We start from the raw sequence: 17,557 nt of genomic DNA on the forward strand, positions 1-17,557 counted from the left end.
TTTTTCCCTGATCCGGCCTGAAAGTATCCAGCTCATAATTGAAATAGTTTACGGATCATTGGTACACGAATCATTTTGGCAAGGTAGCCAGAGGAAAATTTTATATACGAGATATTTGGACTCATCAGCTATGCGTTTAAACAAAGGACATTCTACATCGTTTGTCAGCTAGTCTAAGACATAGTCACTTTAGCGATTGGACCCATTTCATTGTTCAAGAATAAGCATAAGCACAGCAAAACAACAGAAAAACGTTTGGCTGGATTTTAAGACATGGTTTAGTTGTATATTCATCTGATTGAAAGTCACGGAATACAGATCTGTGTGGTGTGTGGTTCTACCTAGATAACCGCCATTTCTGAATAATGCATGGAGTGGCAACTGGGTCTTCCTCCACCATCAAAAGCTGGAAAAGTTACCATAATGGTCTTTATGTGAGCCGTGCCATGACAAAACCAACATAGTGGCTTTGCGACCAGCATGGATCTAGACCAGCCTGCGCATGTGATAATAAATAAGTTGCTGAGGTAAAATACAGGTGACTTGAAAGTGTACAAATAAACAAAAATAAGGAGTAAAATTATGTTTAGATTTATTACGTAAATGACACTGCTTGAAATGTTTTGTTTTATGGCTTTGTTAAAGGAAATTCCAAACACTGGAAAAGAAACTTCAGGATCGATTTTAAACTATACATGTATTTCCTTTAGAGCAACTGTAAGAATGTACTTGATTGATGCCTTGAGGAGTTTATGGAAAGAGAGACTGGAGATCATGACCATTGGATGTAAACTTTAAAGTATGAAATATATCTATGTTTAAGAACTTGGGAAATATTTAACTTTAAGTGTTAAAATATCGTATTTGTTGGTTATCATCCGAAGACTATGTCACTATATATGCGTAAAAAGTTTGTTCAAAATCACTATCCAGAGCAGCAGCAGAAGTTTGGCCCGCAGCCGGATGACGCACAACTGTTATATCTAAATGTATGCAGACCTACTTTGCCAGTGTCCGAGGCTGGTAGTTGCACACCGCCATACACGTGTAATGAGTTGTAGCAGGTTTTCCTGAAAACATAACAAATATCAAATATATTTAAACAATAGCAAAGATAAAATTATTCCGCGCTTTTACTATTGACTTCATTTGAGTAACGCAATATAGGTATATAGATATTTTTACTTATAGACGTGAAAAAGATATTCGTTAATGAAATTTGCAAAAACTGCATAGTATACAACAATACAAATGTTATCAACAATCTTTTATTTTTATAAAGAGTGAAGGAAATAAGTTTACGTGAGGGCTTTACAAACTGCATTGCAATCATCCGTTGAACTGGATGAACATTGTCGTCTGACAGCGTACACGTGGTTTGATCCGTGTAGAATAGCGGTACAGGCGGACTGTGCTATATAATCTTTAAAAGCGTTGGGATTTGAAACAGCGTCTGCAAAATGTATTCAAATAAAGAGAAATACTGTCAAATTGCACTAGTACAATTATTGTCCACACTAGGTTCTCTACGAAACAGAAATAAAGAAATGCCGTCTGTCAACATACATTTGTACCTTCTTTCCCAATGTTCGGGTGATGCAAGAACTATTTGCATGGCATGGAAAACAAATATAAATATTCTGCATAAAAAGCCACGTCCTATGAACGCAGGCTATGAACAGTCAACTTCAACTTTTAAAGAGAATCCCCCTTTACTCATATTGAATGAAGGCCGTCTCTGTCGTGTCTAATGCACGGCCTGTAAACACTGGCTCGTCCTCTTTGAGGAGATGAGTTGAAAAAAGAGCCAATGATACTTCCGAGGAGGCGCTAATGACCGGAACTTCATGCAGAATGTAAACAAAGAAGAAGGGTGAGTTGATTGTTTCCTTTCTCCGATAAATGTAAGGCCCTATTTTAAAAAATAGCCAATGTAGTTCCACTCAGAAATGATTATACTTTTTATATATGCAGGCCATTTTGCAAGGTAAATGCATTCCTTGACGTGAGAACTTTTGAAAGTTGGAAAATACAGTAAGTCCAAACCAAAAGTGGACATTTTCCCATATATTTCACCCTAATTTACACAAATTTAAGATTTTATAGTCCCTGCATCAACCTTGCTGAAAAGCATATCTTACTACTGCATGACTTACGTGGTTTACTAGCGTGTTTATCCCGTACACGTGCATTTATCACCATGTGGAGGAGCCAACGCCGCAGAGGAGGCGCTAAGAACCGGAGTGGGAGCCAAAGCACTTTGAAATTTAGTTTTTTTTTAATGTGTCATCAATTCTCACATACCAGATCTTTATCATGATTTCCTTGGATTGTGACAAACATCTGATGGATGATGTTTTAACAACATCCTATTCATTTCCTTATAATGTATTACGAGATATTTGCACTTCTCTTTTCTTTTGCACTTATCTAATGATGGGCTATCATGGCGTTATAAGTTGTATAATTATGATATTTTCTGTGAAAGGGACATTTCCTAATGCACAACGGTTTTCATGTCCAACGCATTTTGGATTTTTTAATAGTTAGTGTTAACTTTGTGGTAGTCTTGAAATGCAATTGCAATATGTGCTTCACTAGGTACTTACAAATGCTAAATAAATATAATTGTTTACTTGTAAATTGCTTAATTCGATTACATATACGTATATGAAAATGCTAACACTCAAAATACCTCTCCCAGATGTTCTAACGATAACAAAGAAACTGAAAACGTTATATATTTATTCCCCTGTCGAACCGCATGTATCATATAGCTTTTGTCTTATCCTTGTCCGTTTGTCAATCGTCGTTCTGCAGTCAAAGTCATATTAATTAGTTATTATTTAGTACTGGGAGGGTGCCATCTGTTGAGGCAATATTTGATGTCAGATTTGTTTTTAATTAATGCTACGTAGTAAGAATGGGTATTGACCGTTACTGAGCTTACAGTTACAGAATTATAAATACAGTTTTCTAATTTTACTTAAATAACGTTTGTAAGGAAACATGTATGTTGATACTTAATTTCCAGCTAGCGCGATTCACTGATTTGCCGATCCTATTCTGCGGAATATCGAAAAAAAAAATCATTTTTTATATTTACATTATATAGTATCGCTGCCTTTCTCGGTTTTATTTATGCTTTCAAATAACTCTTTAAAAAATTGTTTCTAAATGAATTAGAAAAGACATAAATATATTGAAAAGATAAAAAAAAAAAAAAAAAAAACAATTGAGCAAAAATATCGAGGGAGTTTTATAAATAAAGTGTACATTCTAACATGACCAGCAATGCTTAAATCGTCAAAACGATATTGTGTTCACGTCGCAGTCGGAGTCGGCGTCGCCGTTGGAAATTGTTTTTTTATAAAGTCAAATATCTCTGTTACTATCAAAGCTATTGACTTGAAACTTAAAACAGTTACTTACTATCAAAGTCTACACCAGGAGAAACAATCTCTATAACTCTGATTGAATTTTGACAGAGTTATGCCCCTTTTTAACTTAGAGTTTTAAGTTTTATTAAGTTTTACTGGCAAAGCTCTAATTCAGAGTCAAGTACTGAGAAAAGTCGAGTGGGTTGTCTTATGGACAGCTCTTGTTATTTTAGGTAGATTATGTGCATTTGGGTAGTATAATACAATTTCAAGCATCAAATTATAAACATTAAAACGGAATAGATATTACATTGCGAGAACGAAAACGCTTTATACGAGTGTTCATCACCTAGGAAATGAACTGATCAGTGGCTCCGACTCTGGACTTTTGCGCCTCCTCCAAGGCTTTGGCTCCTCCTCTTAGCCAAAATTGAGCAAAGAGGGGTAAAACCCGCCGTTAAAACACATAAATAATACAGATTTAACATACCATTATGGGAAAAATTGGTACAATGTATATTTACTCTTATATGTGTAAATTGGGACGAAATATATGGGTAAATCTCCACTTTTGGTTCGAACTTGCCCTATTTTCCAACTTTCAAAAGTTCTCGCGTCAAGGAATGCATTTACCTTGCAAAATGGCCTGCATATATAAAAAGTATAATCATTTCTGAGTGGAACTACATTGGCTATTTTTTGAAATAGGGCCTTACATTTATCTGAGAAAGGAAACAATCTACTCACCCTTCTTCTTTGTTTACATTCTGCATAAAGTTCCGGTCATTAGCGCCTCCTCGGAAGTATCATTGGCTCTTTTTTCAACTCATCTCCTTAAAGAGGACGAGCCAGTGTTTACAGGCCGTGTAATGTGTAGTCTTAATCTAATATACCTGGCAAAATCCTCATCAAGAGCGCATTTATCACATAAGTAACTCTCGTTCAGTGAACCGTTTTATGACTATTCATTATTTTCGTAATTACCTTAATTATTGGTCGGCCATATTAATTAACACGATGTGTCATACGTTATGACAAGGAACTTGCTTTGTGTATATGGCAAATTATTTACAATAACATTTGATAATGTTGTAGAAAAAAACAGCTTTATAAGACTATGTTCAATTGGTCTGTGTCTTTCAATAAAGTAAGTTCAGATATACATTTTGTAAGTAAAAATACAGGGAGCTCGGTAGCAAGTTCGAAATCTTCACTTTGATATGTACACATTTAAAGTGAGGATTTTGTCAGAAAATGTATGCCGAACTATAAAAACAATCCTTCTGTGAAAACTCATGGAAAAATGCTATCATTTTTACGCGTTTTTATTTATTTATTATTTTTTATTTATTTATTTATTTATTTATTTTATTTTATTTTATAGGCCAACACTGTGTTTCATAGCTAAAAGATGCTTTCCTGTTGGACAACACCTAATTCCTCCATAGTCGCACTGGCGATATTTGATAGAACAAATCTGTATAGTTAATGTTTATAAGGTACTGTGCGACATTATCTTGTTAATATCACACGGACGCAATTGGATACAAACAGTATAATTTTTAAAACCGCGCCATTGTCGTTTACATTCGAGTATATTTGAAACATGTTTGATGTATTTTCTTTCGTGATAAAGCATGTTCCTTATATATACATACAGAAATGTTTAATAAACATAGACAATACAAATTCGGCTTTTCGAAAATACTGCGGGAAAGCATTGAGCCTCGAAGAAATTCAAGCCATTTAATACATATCTAGTCGAATATTCGTTTGACTACTCGGGTCATTCTGTACATAATTCAAGTCTTTTGAGTGAAAAACAGTAGTGTTCTGGAATGTTTAGAACGTGTGACAACTGTTTTAAATAAAACCTGGTGCACACAGGACAGATAACTACTGGCCGCACTGGAAATTCTGTCTTCTATGGATATTCTATGATATAAGTATAGGGCTGGGTACCAGAGCAGTATTGTGTACTATCTTAACATCCTCCGTCTGTCCCTCCGTCCGCTATAGAAGGGATTTTGTTAAAATTTCGCACAATGGTTGGGGCAATTGAGAGACAGTGAAGGTCTGCGTCGTCCTCCCCTGAAGTTTTTGAAATACAGGTGTGAAATTGTGGGGTCAGGAGGCTCTACCCCGGAAATATTTTAAATACAGACATGAAATGGTGGCGTTGGTCCATTTTAGGTGTAAATTTTGAGGTAAAACAGGGGTTACTCCCCTCTTACTTTATACTAATTTATTTTAGGTCGATTGTGAAGCAAGTTCTACAAGTTATATTGATCACACTTGAGACCTCATTCCAATGGAATCCATTGCCACGAGGGTATGAGAAAAGAGAAGCCAGATTCCCCGCAAGGGAGCTACTGGTTCCATTTTTACGTCTTTGGTATGACGCGGTCGGGGATCTCGCCCTCGAAACGGACGCTCTACCACTAGGCTATCGAAGGCATTCTAGACTGGTGCCCCCTAGTCTTGGAGGGGGAGGGGGTCCTGGAAATATTTGAAATACATGTTTGAAATGGTGGTCTCTAGTGCGTTTCTGGGTCTCAATTTTGAGAAAAAAGTTCATTCCTTTCACAAAATAATAGGGTGCATCTTTGATGAGAATAGGTTACTCCTCAGCCAACTGGGGGTGGGGGGCACGAGCCCCCTCGGCCTGGCCCCAACCTGTTGCATTTGGTAATTACAAGCAAATATTTGATGGATTTGTCAAGGATGTAGGTAAAAACGCCTGATACCGTGTTAGAATCGAAATAATATATCTCAAAAAGTGATCTGTTGTTCGTATGAGTATTATCATATCCCGAGGGCCAGTCCGAGTGATGTTACTCCTTCTCATCTGAACTCCAACCAAAGATTTTATTCAATAATAAATAACTATTTGGGATATATTATTTCTTTAAAAAAAAAGAAAAAGAAAAAAAAACAACAACAAATATTCCAATGTAAAATAAAAGACAAAATACATACGCGGTTTGTCTGAGCAACAGCAGAAGTTAGGACCACAGTTAGTCCCTGTACAACTATTGTATTTGTATGTATGAAGTCCCTGTTTTCCACTTTCTGTACCTCCCAGAATTTTCCCACTGTAGACGTGTAGGGCATTGAAACACTTTTTCCTGTCATTTTGAAAAAAAAATCAATATCTCTTAATGTCTTGTTCTACTTAAGCTCAAAACAATAGATGCCATTTGTGGTGCACTTTTCAAGATGTTTCAAACAATTATGACATGGTATTTTTTCGAGCTACTATGTTCTTAATCGTGTATACATTTTCCTGCTAACTACAAGTTATAATGAACTTTCGTAAGTTTTTATACTATTTTTGCCATGCTTGTTAAGTACACACATATATAATTTTATTGTAAAATGTACAGATGAGACTGAAATAAATGTAAAATCTATGTATAGATAGTGTATGCCTTAGGTGTGAGAGGTCCTAGGTTTGAGTCCCGTTCAGGCGTTAAATATTTTCATAGGACTGTTCAATTGTTCTATATTTAGAGAACAGTATATTTGACCATTTTTAAACATTCCAGATCACTGTTTAATGTAAAACAAAATACACCCAAGTAGAAATTATACAATATATATTATGTCGCTTTAATGTTTCGGCTCTAAATGTCCAAGAAGAGTTACATTTTCTTGAAATTCGAGTGTGTTTTTTTTTCTTTAAAAAGCAGAGTGGACGTATTTTATCACAATGCAGCCGGTGGTGCATTTTACAGACAAAGGGAGTTTTCAAGGCTGCTGTTTCAATATAGTAAAACATAGAACGAAATAAGAATATCTATGGTGGCATATTTCTGCATTCGCTTAAGCAGATAATTTTCGCGAAAATTCGTACAGTTTTCGTGAAAATTTAACAACTTTTCACGAAAAGAATCTCTTGTTTTAAGTGGGAAAAATTCCCGATAGTGCCAACTACTGCATACGATAACAGATACGGAATGAAAAAAAAATAATAATGGGAGTTTATGGTGGCATATTTCTGCGTACGATAACCATGACGTTTTCATAAAAAAAATATAAACTTTCGCGAAGAAAAACAATACTTCTCGCGAAAAATTGAATAAACTTTCGTGAAAGTAGGAGAAAGTTTTCGTGAAAACATTATCTTGTTAACGAGACAATATGTCAAAATAGTACCCTGAACTGCATAAAGATAACACAATAGTCCCCTCTACGGAATGAAGTGTGTTTATATCCACCTCAATCCCCGACCATCAGCCCTAAGAGTGTCTTATATATAGATATTTAATTATAACATTCAGATGGGTTACAAAATCAACGTATTTTTTTAAACTTCCTTTATTATTTCCGTTCATTCCGTATCTGTTATCATATGCAGTAGTTGGCACTATCGAGAATTTTTTCCACTTAGAACAAGAAATTCTTTTCGTGAAAAGTTTTTTAATTTTCTGTGACGAAAACTGTACGAATTTCCGCGAAAAATATCCGCTTAAGTGAAAGCAGAAATATGCCACCATAGGAGTTAAAAATACGTTGATTTTGTAACCCATCTGAATGTTATAATTAAATATCTATAATTTAAGACACTCTTAGGGGTGGTGGTTTGGGATCGAAGTGGATATAACACACTTCATTCCGTAGAGATGATTATTGGGTCATCTTTATGCAGTTCAGGGCACTATTTTGACATATTGTCTCGATAACCAGATAATATTTTCACGAAAACTTTCTCCTACTTTCACAAAAGTTTATACAAATTTTCGCGAAAAGTATTGTTTGTTTTTTTTTTCGCGAAAAGTTCATAAAATGTTCATGAAAACTTTATAATTATCACATGCAGAAATATGCCACCATCAGTGGTTGATACAACACTATGTTTTAAACCCTAATAGTTTCCTCCCTTTTGGAGGCATGACGCCGTTTGCATTTTCCGTGTAAGTCACAGCGTACGCACGCATTGAATGTACACTATTAAACCTATGTCAAACCTAACCCTAACCTTTACTAGTCAGTATATAGTACACTCAATACGTGCGTACATCCAATAGGGGCGATTTAATGTTGACGAAGTAACAGAACGCCCTTTTTGCTATAAGATCTTACTTCCCATGGGTAACATGATGCTAATTTGCATTAGAAAAAGCAATACCCTATATTACTGCACACTGCATCGCAAGTGGTGGGTGTGTTCGATGTGCATGTTCGTCGTACAGCATATATATGATCAGACTCTGTGATGAGTGATGTACATGTTCCTTGTGCTATCTCATCCTTGTAATCAAATGACTGGACAAAACCTGCGTACAGATAAATGCAGCTACTTATACAACGAACGAATACACCTAAACGTTCCGGCACATGCCGTGATTTAGAAAATATGTTTTGTCAACATCAAAATCCAAAACTCATATACGTATAAACCTTGACTGTGACAGATGATATATTACAGTCTCCAAATGACTTGAAGCGTATTGTGACCTTTAACGGAACTAGATTTTAGTATGTGATTGTTTGCCAAACAACTGCAAGTTTGTATGATTTTTTTTACATATTTTATACATAAATATACAAACATCAGTGACATCCTCTGAGAATCACGATAACAAGTTATGTTAGAACACACATACTTTCAAAATCTTGACATAGAGCATGACAGAGATACCAAAGAAGATAGAAAGCTTAGTTGAATGCGAAGCAATCATAGTAAATCAAGTAGTATATAAAATCAATGTAAAATTAAGCATAATCTATATGTACTTCAAATTCAAAACTTGCTTCTAAATAAAAAAGATAATGCTGATTTCTTTAAAATGTCATATGTCATGATGTTTTCTTACAAATGTTTATTGTTATGTGCTACAAAGAATATCATGTAAAAGAATTAATGGGGAAAAAAAAAGATTGTTTTCCAATTTTCTCAAATAGTGCACCATTGACCCCTTATCATATATGAGCCGTGCCATGGGAAAACCAACATAGTGGCTTTGCGACCAGCATGGATCCAGACCAGCCTGCGCATCCACGCAGTCTGGTCAGGATCCATGCTGTTCGCTAACAGTTTCTCTAATAGCAATAGGCTTTGAAAGCGAACAGCATGGATACTGACCAGACTGCGCGGATGCGCAGGCTGGTCTGGATCCATGCTGGTCGCAAAGCCACTATGTTGGTTTTCCCATGGCACGGCTCATATATCTATATCTCGTGCAAAAAAGTCCCACTTTTCAGAAACTTCAGAGCAGTAGAAACATTTTGGTAAATAACAATAAATGTGGTAATTCCGCTGGTACCGTTTTGAAACCGAGGCTTCGTACTTTACCATGTTGTGCAGTGGAAAGATGTTAAAATTAGAGAAGAAAAAAACACATGACAAAATAGTAGTTTGATAATTTATAACATACTAACAACAGTGTCGGACTGCGCATTTTACCAAATGAAATGATCACAGAAAACAATACCTTAGTCGTTTGATAAGATAATACAGAATGGCTACAATATACAATTACCTTTTAACATAATTTATAAATGACATTTGTGGCATTCCATATCAATTATAAGACTGAAACATACAATACCGAAGACTGGTGAAATATTAAATTTCGAACACAAGAGTGATCAAGATGTCTAGAAAATGATCACTAATTAATCTGCCAACTTATTCGTGACTCGTTTGTTCCAAAGGGATCCGGTACAAATCCAGTACATAATTAACATGCCAAATATGATGTTTCTCATTACAGACCTGGTGCAATACTTCTGCGCATGTCACAAAATCATTAGCATCCGAGCGCATGGCAAAAATACGCACATTTTTGCATGCCGCACGCAGTTACTGTATAATATGTAAAACAATCTGACTAAAAAGTTCAGGGTTTACAAAATATATACATTAAAGATACTAGTCATTGAAAGCGCTTGAATCACGGTCATGTATCGATACGGAACTTCATAGCATCTCTCAAAATATTTTGCAGTTGTTCAGTAAAAGATCAGTAAGACTGGTATAACATTTAAACATTAAATTAACTCGTCCATTTTTTAATTTGGACAGTGCCATTAACTGTTAAAGGGGTCCTTGCAAAAAAGATAATGACTGAATGGTTAACAGTGCAGATCATGATCAGACTGCACGGATGATCTATACTGACCGCAAAAGCAGAATCAGTCATGTCCAGTATGACAATTAAGTCATTTGTATTCATAACAAAATAATGCTTTTAAAACATATAATTCTCACGTAACCAAATGACGGGCTAGAAAATGACACGACAGTGAAGTCGTTTGATAATAAAATACGTAATGAATATAAAATAATTGGTTTACATATAACATTGCTGTTAAGACAAGACTATATCTATGTATCCAGCAGAATGGTAAGACAGACATGTAAGGCTTAGGTTATAAAACTGAACATATCAAGAAAGCGGTTTTTATATGGAAACTAAAATATTTGTTATGCTTCTAAAAAAATCTAAATGACATATGCCTTAAAATCAGGAAAGGATTCCAAGAAAGAGTTGCACTTTTAAACTGTTCAATATTCAAAAAAAAAAAAAAAATACGATACTGTAGTTCTAGAAATGTAGATCATGTACATTTTTATGAATTTGCAATAATTTTCAAGCCGTAAGATTGATAAGTATTTAAAGATTTTCGTTGATTTAATTATTTTACATCACTACGCTATATGCAATTTTAGCAGATTGCCATCTGCAATTAATCCTTGTGTGTACTCCTATTCCGAAGTTCTTTAATTGGCAATCGTTTTTAATGATATACATGCTGTATAATGTTGTCCAATTTTGATGTAAAATAAATTTTTCTATCTACGATTTGGTGATGTTCAGAATTCCTTAAAATGTTGGTCAAACTCTTATTTTAGTCTCATTTGTGCCAATATTTAAGTAAAAAGTCGAAATAGACAACTCTGTTTTCTTATGAATTTAGTTCAATAAGATTTTAAATTTAATGTTAAAAACACATGAAACAGCTGTCCAAATAGATGATATGCTCACTTACATGGTCATAAAAGCGCTACTTTTAATACCTTACATGAGCATTTACAGTTAGAGTCATAAAACGAGGTAACCAAAAACAATAAATTAAAAAAAAAAACTTTCTACTTTATTCATCAATATTCAAATCTTTGACAAATTTAAGAGAGAAAAAAGTTATCGAAAATAGGATTTAACAACCTACTGATAGTTTTTGCATTCATGGCGGAAAATGTGGCAGACACATTCAAATAAAGGCATTATGAGCTTTTGATATTAAAACAAAACTGATATGTACGTTTGTGACTTTGGCCGTACACTTACTAACAACATACTGTTCTAAAAGCCGAAAGAAATGTCAGATATATATTCGTTCAATAATTAAAAAGACATTGAAACAGTTGCATGCAAAGATTTGTTAACCACTCTTGGCCTGTAGCATTCCACTTTTACAAAATATTTGTATTTATGTACCATTTGTACGACGATGTACTATGTACCAGTCTTAAATAAAATTTCTGTTCTGTTCTGTTTTAAATAAAATGCATATAAAACAAGACTTACCGACAAATGATATTGTGTGGACAAAAACTGCAATGATGAATAGTTTCAATTTCATTTTCGTAAATATAAGATGCTTTAACACGTTAAAATTGTATCCTCAAAGATTAATGTTGTATAGTTAGAGCAGTTGTGGAGCGCTTTTATATATTCAATCTGTCTAAAGACTGAGGCTGAATGAATGAAAATTTGTTTCTGTAAGAAATTAAAAACAAAAATTTTGATTTTTTTTTATAGTTATTTGTGTTCATCATGTTCATACTATTTCTGTGTAAGAGAAATATAGTACACGCAAAACAAATCGGAAGATTCTCAAAGTACACCATTTTTATTTTTAGAAAGGTATTACCTAGTGCTTGATATAATACGGTTATTGTAACAGTAGCCCGATCTTGGATGCTGTATTCGGCTCGAGATCGGATCTCACAAGACACGCAAGCGTCGAGTGTGATCCGTCCTTACAAAATCCACGAGAGCCGAATACAAAACTACTGTTGTAATTTTTGTAAGCGCTATTTAAAATAAAAAGGTCATTTCACATATACTGCACACCGCACCAAAACCGAACTGGGGTCGTGACAACGCCTTTTGTACTGGCAGACTCGAGTGCGGTTCAAATAAACTTGAAGCTTTCATCACAAATCGAGCTGCATGTAGAATAAAAACTAAACGAAAAAATAGAATGCATTATAATAAGTGGGCTATTTCACTTATATGCCGAACAGATACGAGAACCTGCAGGTGGAAAAGGTCACGTTTCGCGTAGATATTCGGATCTAAATTCGGCTGATATATGAAAGCCCTAGCCGATCGGCATCGGTCCGGACTTGGTTGCGGTTCAGTCTTTATGTAAAATAGCCTCTAGTGTTGAAACGACACATTATCAACTAGTGTTACACAAATTAGTTTTTAGAAGTAAACCGAATCTCTGTTACTGGGCTTTTTTTTCAGGATTCACGGTTACTTGCTGTTTGCTGCACACACAACTATTGATCCTCGGTACTGGGGACGAGACCCGGTTACCCGGGAGAATAGCTTTTACTACCCAAATGTCTGTATGATATAATGAACTCGTATGTATTGAAAGTAGTTTAAAATGTATATATAAACATGTTGCACAAAGAAGGCATAGCATTTTACACTGTTCTTAGCCAAGAGTATTTATTATATCTATATTGCCAAGTATAAGTTGTTGTGGTAAAAAAATGTAGTTTTATAAATATAGATCTATATTTGTTCGTTGTCTATCGGCTGAGTATTCACATGATTAACCTGAAAAATTTGAAAATTACAAAATCAAGCATTAGCAAATATTCCAGCAATGTCCCTTTGTATAGCTTGTTGTATGGACACATATACTCAGTTCCAAAAGAAAGTGTGCACTTTTTAAGTTTAAATATTTCAAAAAATTCCTCGACGTTTTTGTTTCATTTTTTCATACACTAACTCTCAGGTATAACTCAAAATCTAAAATGCACACCAATTTGTTTACGAACTGATTTAAATTGGTACCAAACATTATAAGTTTTCATGAAAATAACCGAGAAAAAATAACAGAAAACTAAGTGCACACTTTCTTTTGGAAGTGAGTGTATGATAAAGGCACATAGTACCTACAGGAAACAAACAATTAAATCAGCTTTGCTTTACATTTTAAAACTCCCCAAATAGCATAAATCGTTTTTTTCCGACAGTTGTTTATTTGTTTTGTGTTTATATGCATGAAAAAATGATCGTTGCCAACTGTCCGTTATCTGTCACAATAACAATCCGGGAGTCATATGAGTGCGTTTTTTTTTTTTTTTGCAAGAACATGTAAAATTCCATGGAATCTATATAAAATTTTCCACGAATATGAAACTGCTGTAGAATGTAAAGACCTTTACAAAATGGCTGCTATTAAAATACAATAATTAAAAACAAAGTCGGTCAAATTTTATATTCTTCATTTTTATTAAGGTTGTCCATATTAATGTTTTAAGATACCATGCTTAATAATAGAGAGAATGTAGTACATGTACTTAATCATGCTTATGTAAAGTTGTTTTGTTAATGTCGGTCCACTTCAGACGTAGGTCTGCTTAACCGCATATGAGGAATTACAATGAATTTTACTAGGAGTGACGTCAGTAATCATTATTTATTATTTAAAATGTGTGCTCTTGACTTCTTATTTGTTATAGTCGAAAAGCGGAAGAGATTTTTACAAAGCTACAACAAACAATGTCGGTCATCATTTTGAACATCATATATTTTTCCTAGTAGTCCATTTTTTGCTTAAAGGTGGTTAATCAGATATTGGAAAACTAACCGAATGATTAGGAAGTAATATTGTCAATGTGTTTGGACCAGTTTAAATCTGGAGATGGTTATGCCTGCGTATTTAGCTGCCTCGCATGTTTTAGCTCTATGTTATGTTGTTTGTAGGGGTAAACCACAGGAGTTACCTCTTTCTAAAGATTTCATATTTTCCAGGGTTGAACTCCATGGACCATGTCTTCTCCCAGGTTTCTAAGCTAGTGAGATCTTGTTGCAGAGATATACTATCTAAAATGGAGTTGATGGTAAGGTATATTATGGTTTCAACTGCAAACATTCTTGTATAACAATTGACGGAGTCTGGTGCGTCATTGATATATATATATAAAAACAGACTCCTGGGGAACTCAGGCAGTACAGGAAGTTCACTGGAAAATATCAACAGCGGTTTTCTGGGATCGGTTTGACAGGAAGGATTTGGCCTATTTGGTGATTTGTGGGTTGATTCCCAGGCGTTGTAGGTTATAAATTAACTTAATATGATCGACCTTATCAAACGCCTTGACTCCATGACAACAACATCTGTTTGTTGACCCTGTTCAGTGTTATTGTAAAGTTCCTGGGTGAAATAAATTAGCTGAGTCTCACAACTGTGACCTGACCTAAAGCCGTTCCGAGTGGAACTTGCTAAGCAGCTTATGCTTATCAAAATCAGCCATAAAATTGGAAACGGAGTTTAGAAATTAAGGAAGTTGACGGTAGTTACTGGGTTTTGACTGGAGACCTTTTTTGAATACGGGGGCTACGGTGGCTTTTTTCCAGTCACTGGGTACAAGGCCAGATTCAAGAGATAACCTGTATACATAGGCAAGTACTGGAGCAATTTCATGGTGGAGAATTCTTTACTTTGGTGTGTTTGATAAAGCTGTAAAACTTCTTGCTTTTACCGGGTTGTGAATCATGGTCAAATATGATACTTTTCATATATGACCAGTATTGGGCTCTAATTTGCTTCTGGACAGAAGACTTTAGGGATTTGAATCTCTGTTGGCGGGCAGCGTTGGGAGATTTGTGCAGTTTCTGGTATAGCTAATCACGCTTGTGTACGAGTCTGATAATTCCAGGAGTTAACCATGGCAAGTCGGCAAGGGATTTTGACATTTTGGATGGGATGTGTTTTGATTGGGACTCATTAAGGCAATCCTTTAAATGAATTCCACGCAACTTTGGGGTCTAAATGGTTTTCGGCGAGAAAGCTGGCACCGGAAGCCTTCGTGTCTGATTTTAGCCCTTCCCAATTAGCCTTCTTGTAGAACTTAATTGGGCGTATAGGTTGGTTTGGGCGGCCCCTATTAAGTTTCAGTTCATAGAATACTAGTATTATAGGATCTGGGGTGGCTAGACTCGGCAGGGATTTAACCAGATGGACATGGGATGGATGTGAAAAAGAGATCAAGGGTGATGGATAGCCTAGTTGGGATCTTAACTATTTGCTCAAGATTGTAATGGAAAGACTTTTTCATAAATTCTTCGTAAAAGGATCTGTTTTTACAAGTTTGTTTTGGTGACTCATTTACCCAATCAATGTCAGGGAGGTTAAAGTCTCTAGGTAGCCATACTATGCTGCCCTTGGGTATCTTACTAAGGGATAACCAGAGTTGGTACAAGGAATCTGCATCTTGTTCTTGAGGTTTGTAGTAGGCTCCGACAAAGATATCTATAAGGACAGTGACGGTGATTTTGGCCCAAGCTATATTGCAAGAGGTCTTGGGGTCTGGTGGTTCTTGGCTGAGCAATGAATTAGATATTGCTATCATTACTCCTCCGTCTTGACCTTCGCCCCTGTCATCCCTATATACATTATAATTTAGATTGTCAGGGAATATTTCAGAGGAACTGATATCTGGTTTAAGCCATGTTTCAGAAAGGTAAATAACATCTGGTTTAATTAAGTCGATGACTAGATGTAATTCTGGGAGTTTGTTCTTGATGTCCAGAGCGACAGTTTATGTTAAGGACTCTGAGACATTAAAATATATTTAGTTTAGGCTTAGGAATAACCTTTTTTTTTGGAAATGGGGGTAGATGAGGCCTTGGGGGTTTCTGGGGCCCCGTGAAGAAAAAAGAACTATCTAAGCTGAAACTTACTTTGCTGTGGCCATAACCTAGAGGGGAATAGTATGAACTGTCACTGAGAGTATCTAAGGAGTTAGTGGACTTCAGTGGTTAAAAGAGCCGCACTGTTGACAGTACGAGCTAAACTTAGAGTCTGAGAGTTTGTCGTAGGTATGACTGCCAATGCCTTCGCAGTCTGTATGGAACCAAGGTTCACAGTTGTCACACAGAATGCCTTTTGTGACAAGGACACATTTAGGAAACATATCCTGCATGGGTACCGGGTAGGACAGGAAGCGTCATCCTGTGAAGGTTAAAGGCCATGTGTGTAAGTGTCTCTAGTTTGTGACTGTAAACCACACTCCGTCTCGGAGTCAGTGCCTTGACCTTTCACCTTCTGTTCCAAAAGTTAACACTTGTACAAAATTTGGTTCTTGTAGGTCTTACTGATTAGAAATAGCTGAAGCTAAAATGTCGCTATGACCTTTGACTCTAAAAACAATAACTGTCTACTGACCAATCATCTCATGGAGTTGACGTTTTTGACCAAAGGGTTGTTGAACAGCCTCCATCATTGTGACGTTTATCTTAAAATAAAATAGGTTATTTACTGACCAACTACGAGGGTTGATCCAAAAGTAATGTCACTATAGCCGTGTATAATGAAAGGAAACAAACAAAATTGCTTTCCGAAGTTCCTTTATCTATTTGCAGTATTGTCTAAAGATATCGATAAGGTATGCTGCATAGTTTTATCGATATAGACATTTACGGAAGGCATACTGGTAGCGATCGCCGCACGTCACTGACATTATTGACATCCGAGACTACGTTTCTTACTGACTGCCATCAATATTCATTCCTTTTTAAAGTATCTTCCTTGATTTTCTATACAGGACTCATGTCTGTTCATCCATTTACGGAAAGCAGCCACATACCAGTCCTTTGAAAGAGATGAAAATACATTTTCACTAAAAATTTCAAATGACCAAGGTCCTGGAACTTTCAGACGAGGAAAAAGCGCAAAATAACACGGCGCCAAAATCACAGGTCTTCCGGTTCTCTGGGGTACCTCTAGTGATTCAGCTGTCCCTGAAACGCTCGTACCACCTTGTATACTTGTCTCCTGTTCACTGTTTTTGGTCCATATGTGTTATTTATCGTCGTAGTATATATGTAGTTTTTATCAGTAACAGTTTTGTCTCAAGCTCACATGCAAAAAGAGCATTTTACGAAGTTGGATAGCCATAGACCCATTTCTCTCCAGTC

General features: G+C 35.6%; 1 protein-coding gene and 1 long non-coding RNA gene across 2 annotated transcripts in view; one reads left to right on the plus strand and one right to left on the minus strand.

Moving 5' to 3' along the window:
* Positions 1-5,039, plus strand: part of LOC123532127 (uncharacterized) — a 35,372-nt gene extending 30,333 nt beyond the window's left edge. The window contains exon 3 of the long non-coding RNA XR_006682587.2: positions 4,765-5,039. This is a non-coding gene — a long non-coding RNA (uncharacterized LOC123532127). The remainder of the gene's footprint in view (positions 1-4,764) is intronic.
* LOC123532117 (uncharacterized) lies at positions 576-12,074 on the minus strand. The gene is made up of 5 exons (XM_045313476.2): positions 11,918-12,074; positions 8,512-8,659; positions 6,360-6,508; positions 1,303-1,453; positions 576-1,070 (listed from the first exon to the last, which is right to left on the minus strand). Exons 1-5 carry the CDS (start codon positions 11,970-11,972, stop codon positions 926-928), a joined length of 648 nt encoding a protein of 215 aa, XP_045169411.1. The 5' UTR covers positions 11,973-12,074; the 3' UTR covers positions 576-925.
* Positions 12,075-17,557: the final 5,483 nt, after the last annotated feature.

The sequence above is a fragment of the Mercenaria mercenaria genome, chromosome 1, assembly GCF_021730395.1.
Source record: "Mercenaria mercenaria strain notata chromosome 1, MADL_Memer_1, whole genome shotgun sequence".
Classification (NCBI taxonomy): Eukaryota; Metazoa; Mollusca; class Bivalvia; order Venerida; family Veneridae; genus Mercenaria; species Mercenaria mercenaria.

Bases quoted from the DNA above. Each gene is read 5' to 3' on its own strand.
- LOC123532117 (XM_045313476.2), bottom strand. From the start codon at position 11,972: ATGAAATTGAAACTATTCATCATTGCAGTTTTTGTCCACACAATATCA. The intron at 6,509-8,511 runs GTATTGCTTTTT...TCAAAATGACAG, and splicing joins GCAGTGTGCAGTAATATAGG to GAAAAAGTGTTTCAATGCCC. The intron at 1,454-6,359 runs GTATGTATTTTG...TACATTTTGCAG, and splicing joins CTGTTGCTCAGACAAACCGC to ACGCTGTTTCAAATCCCAAC.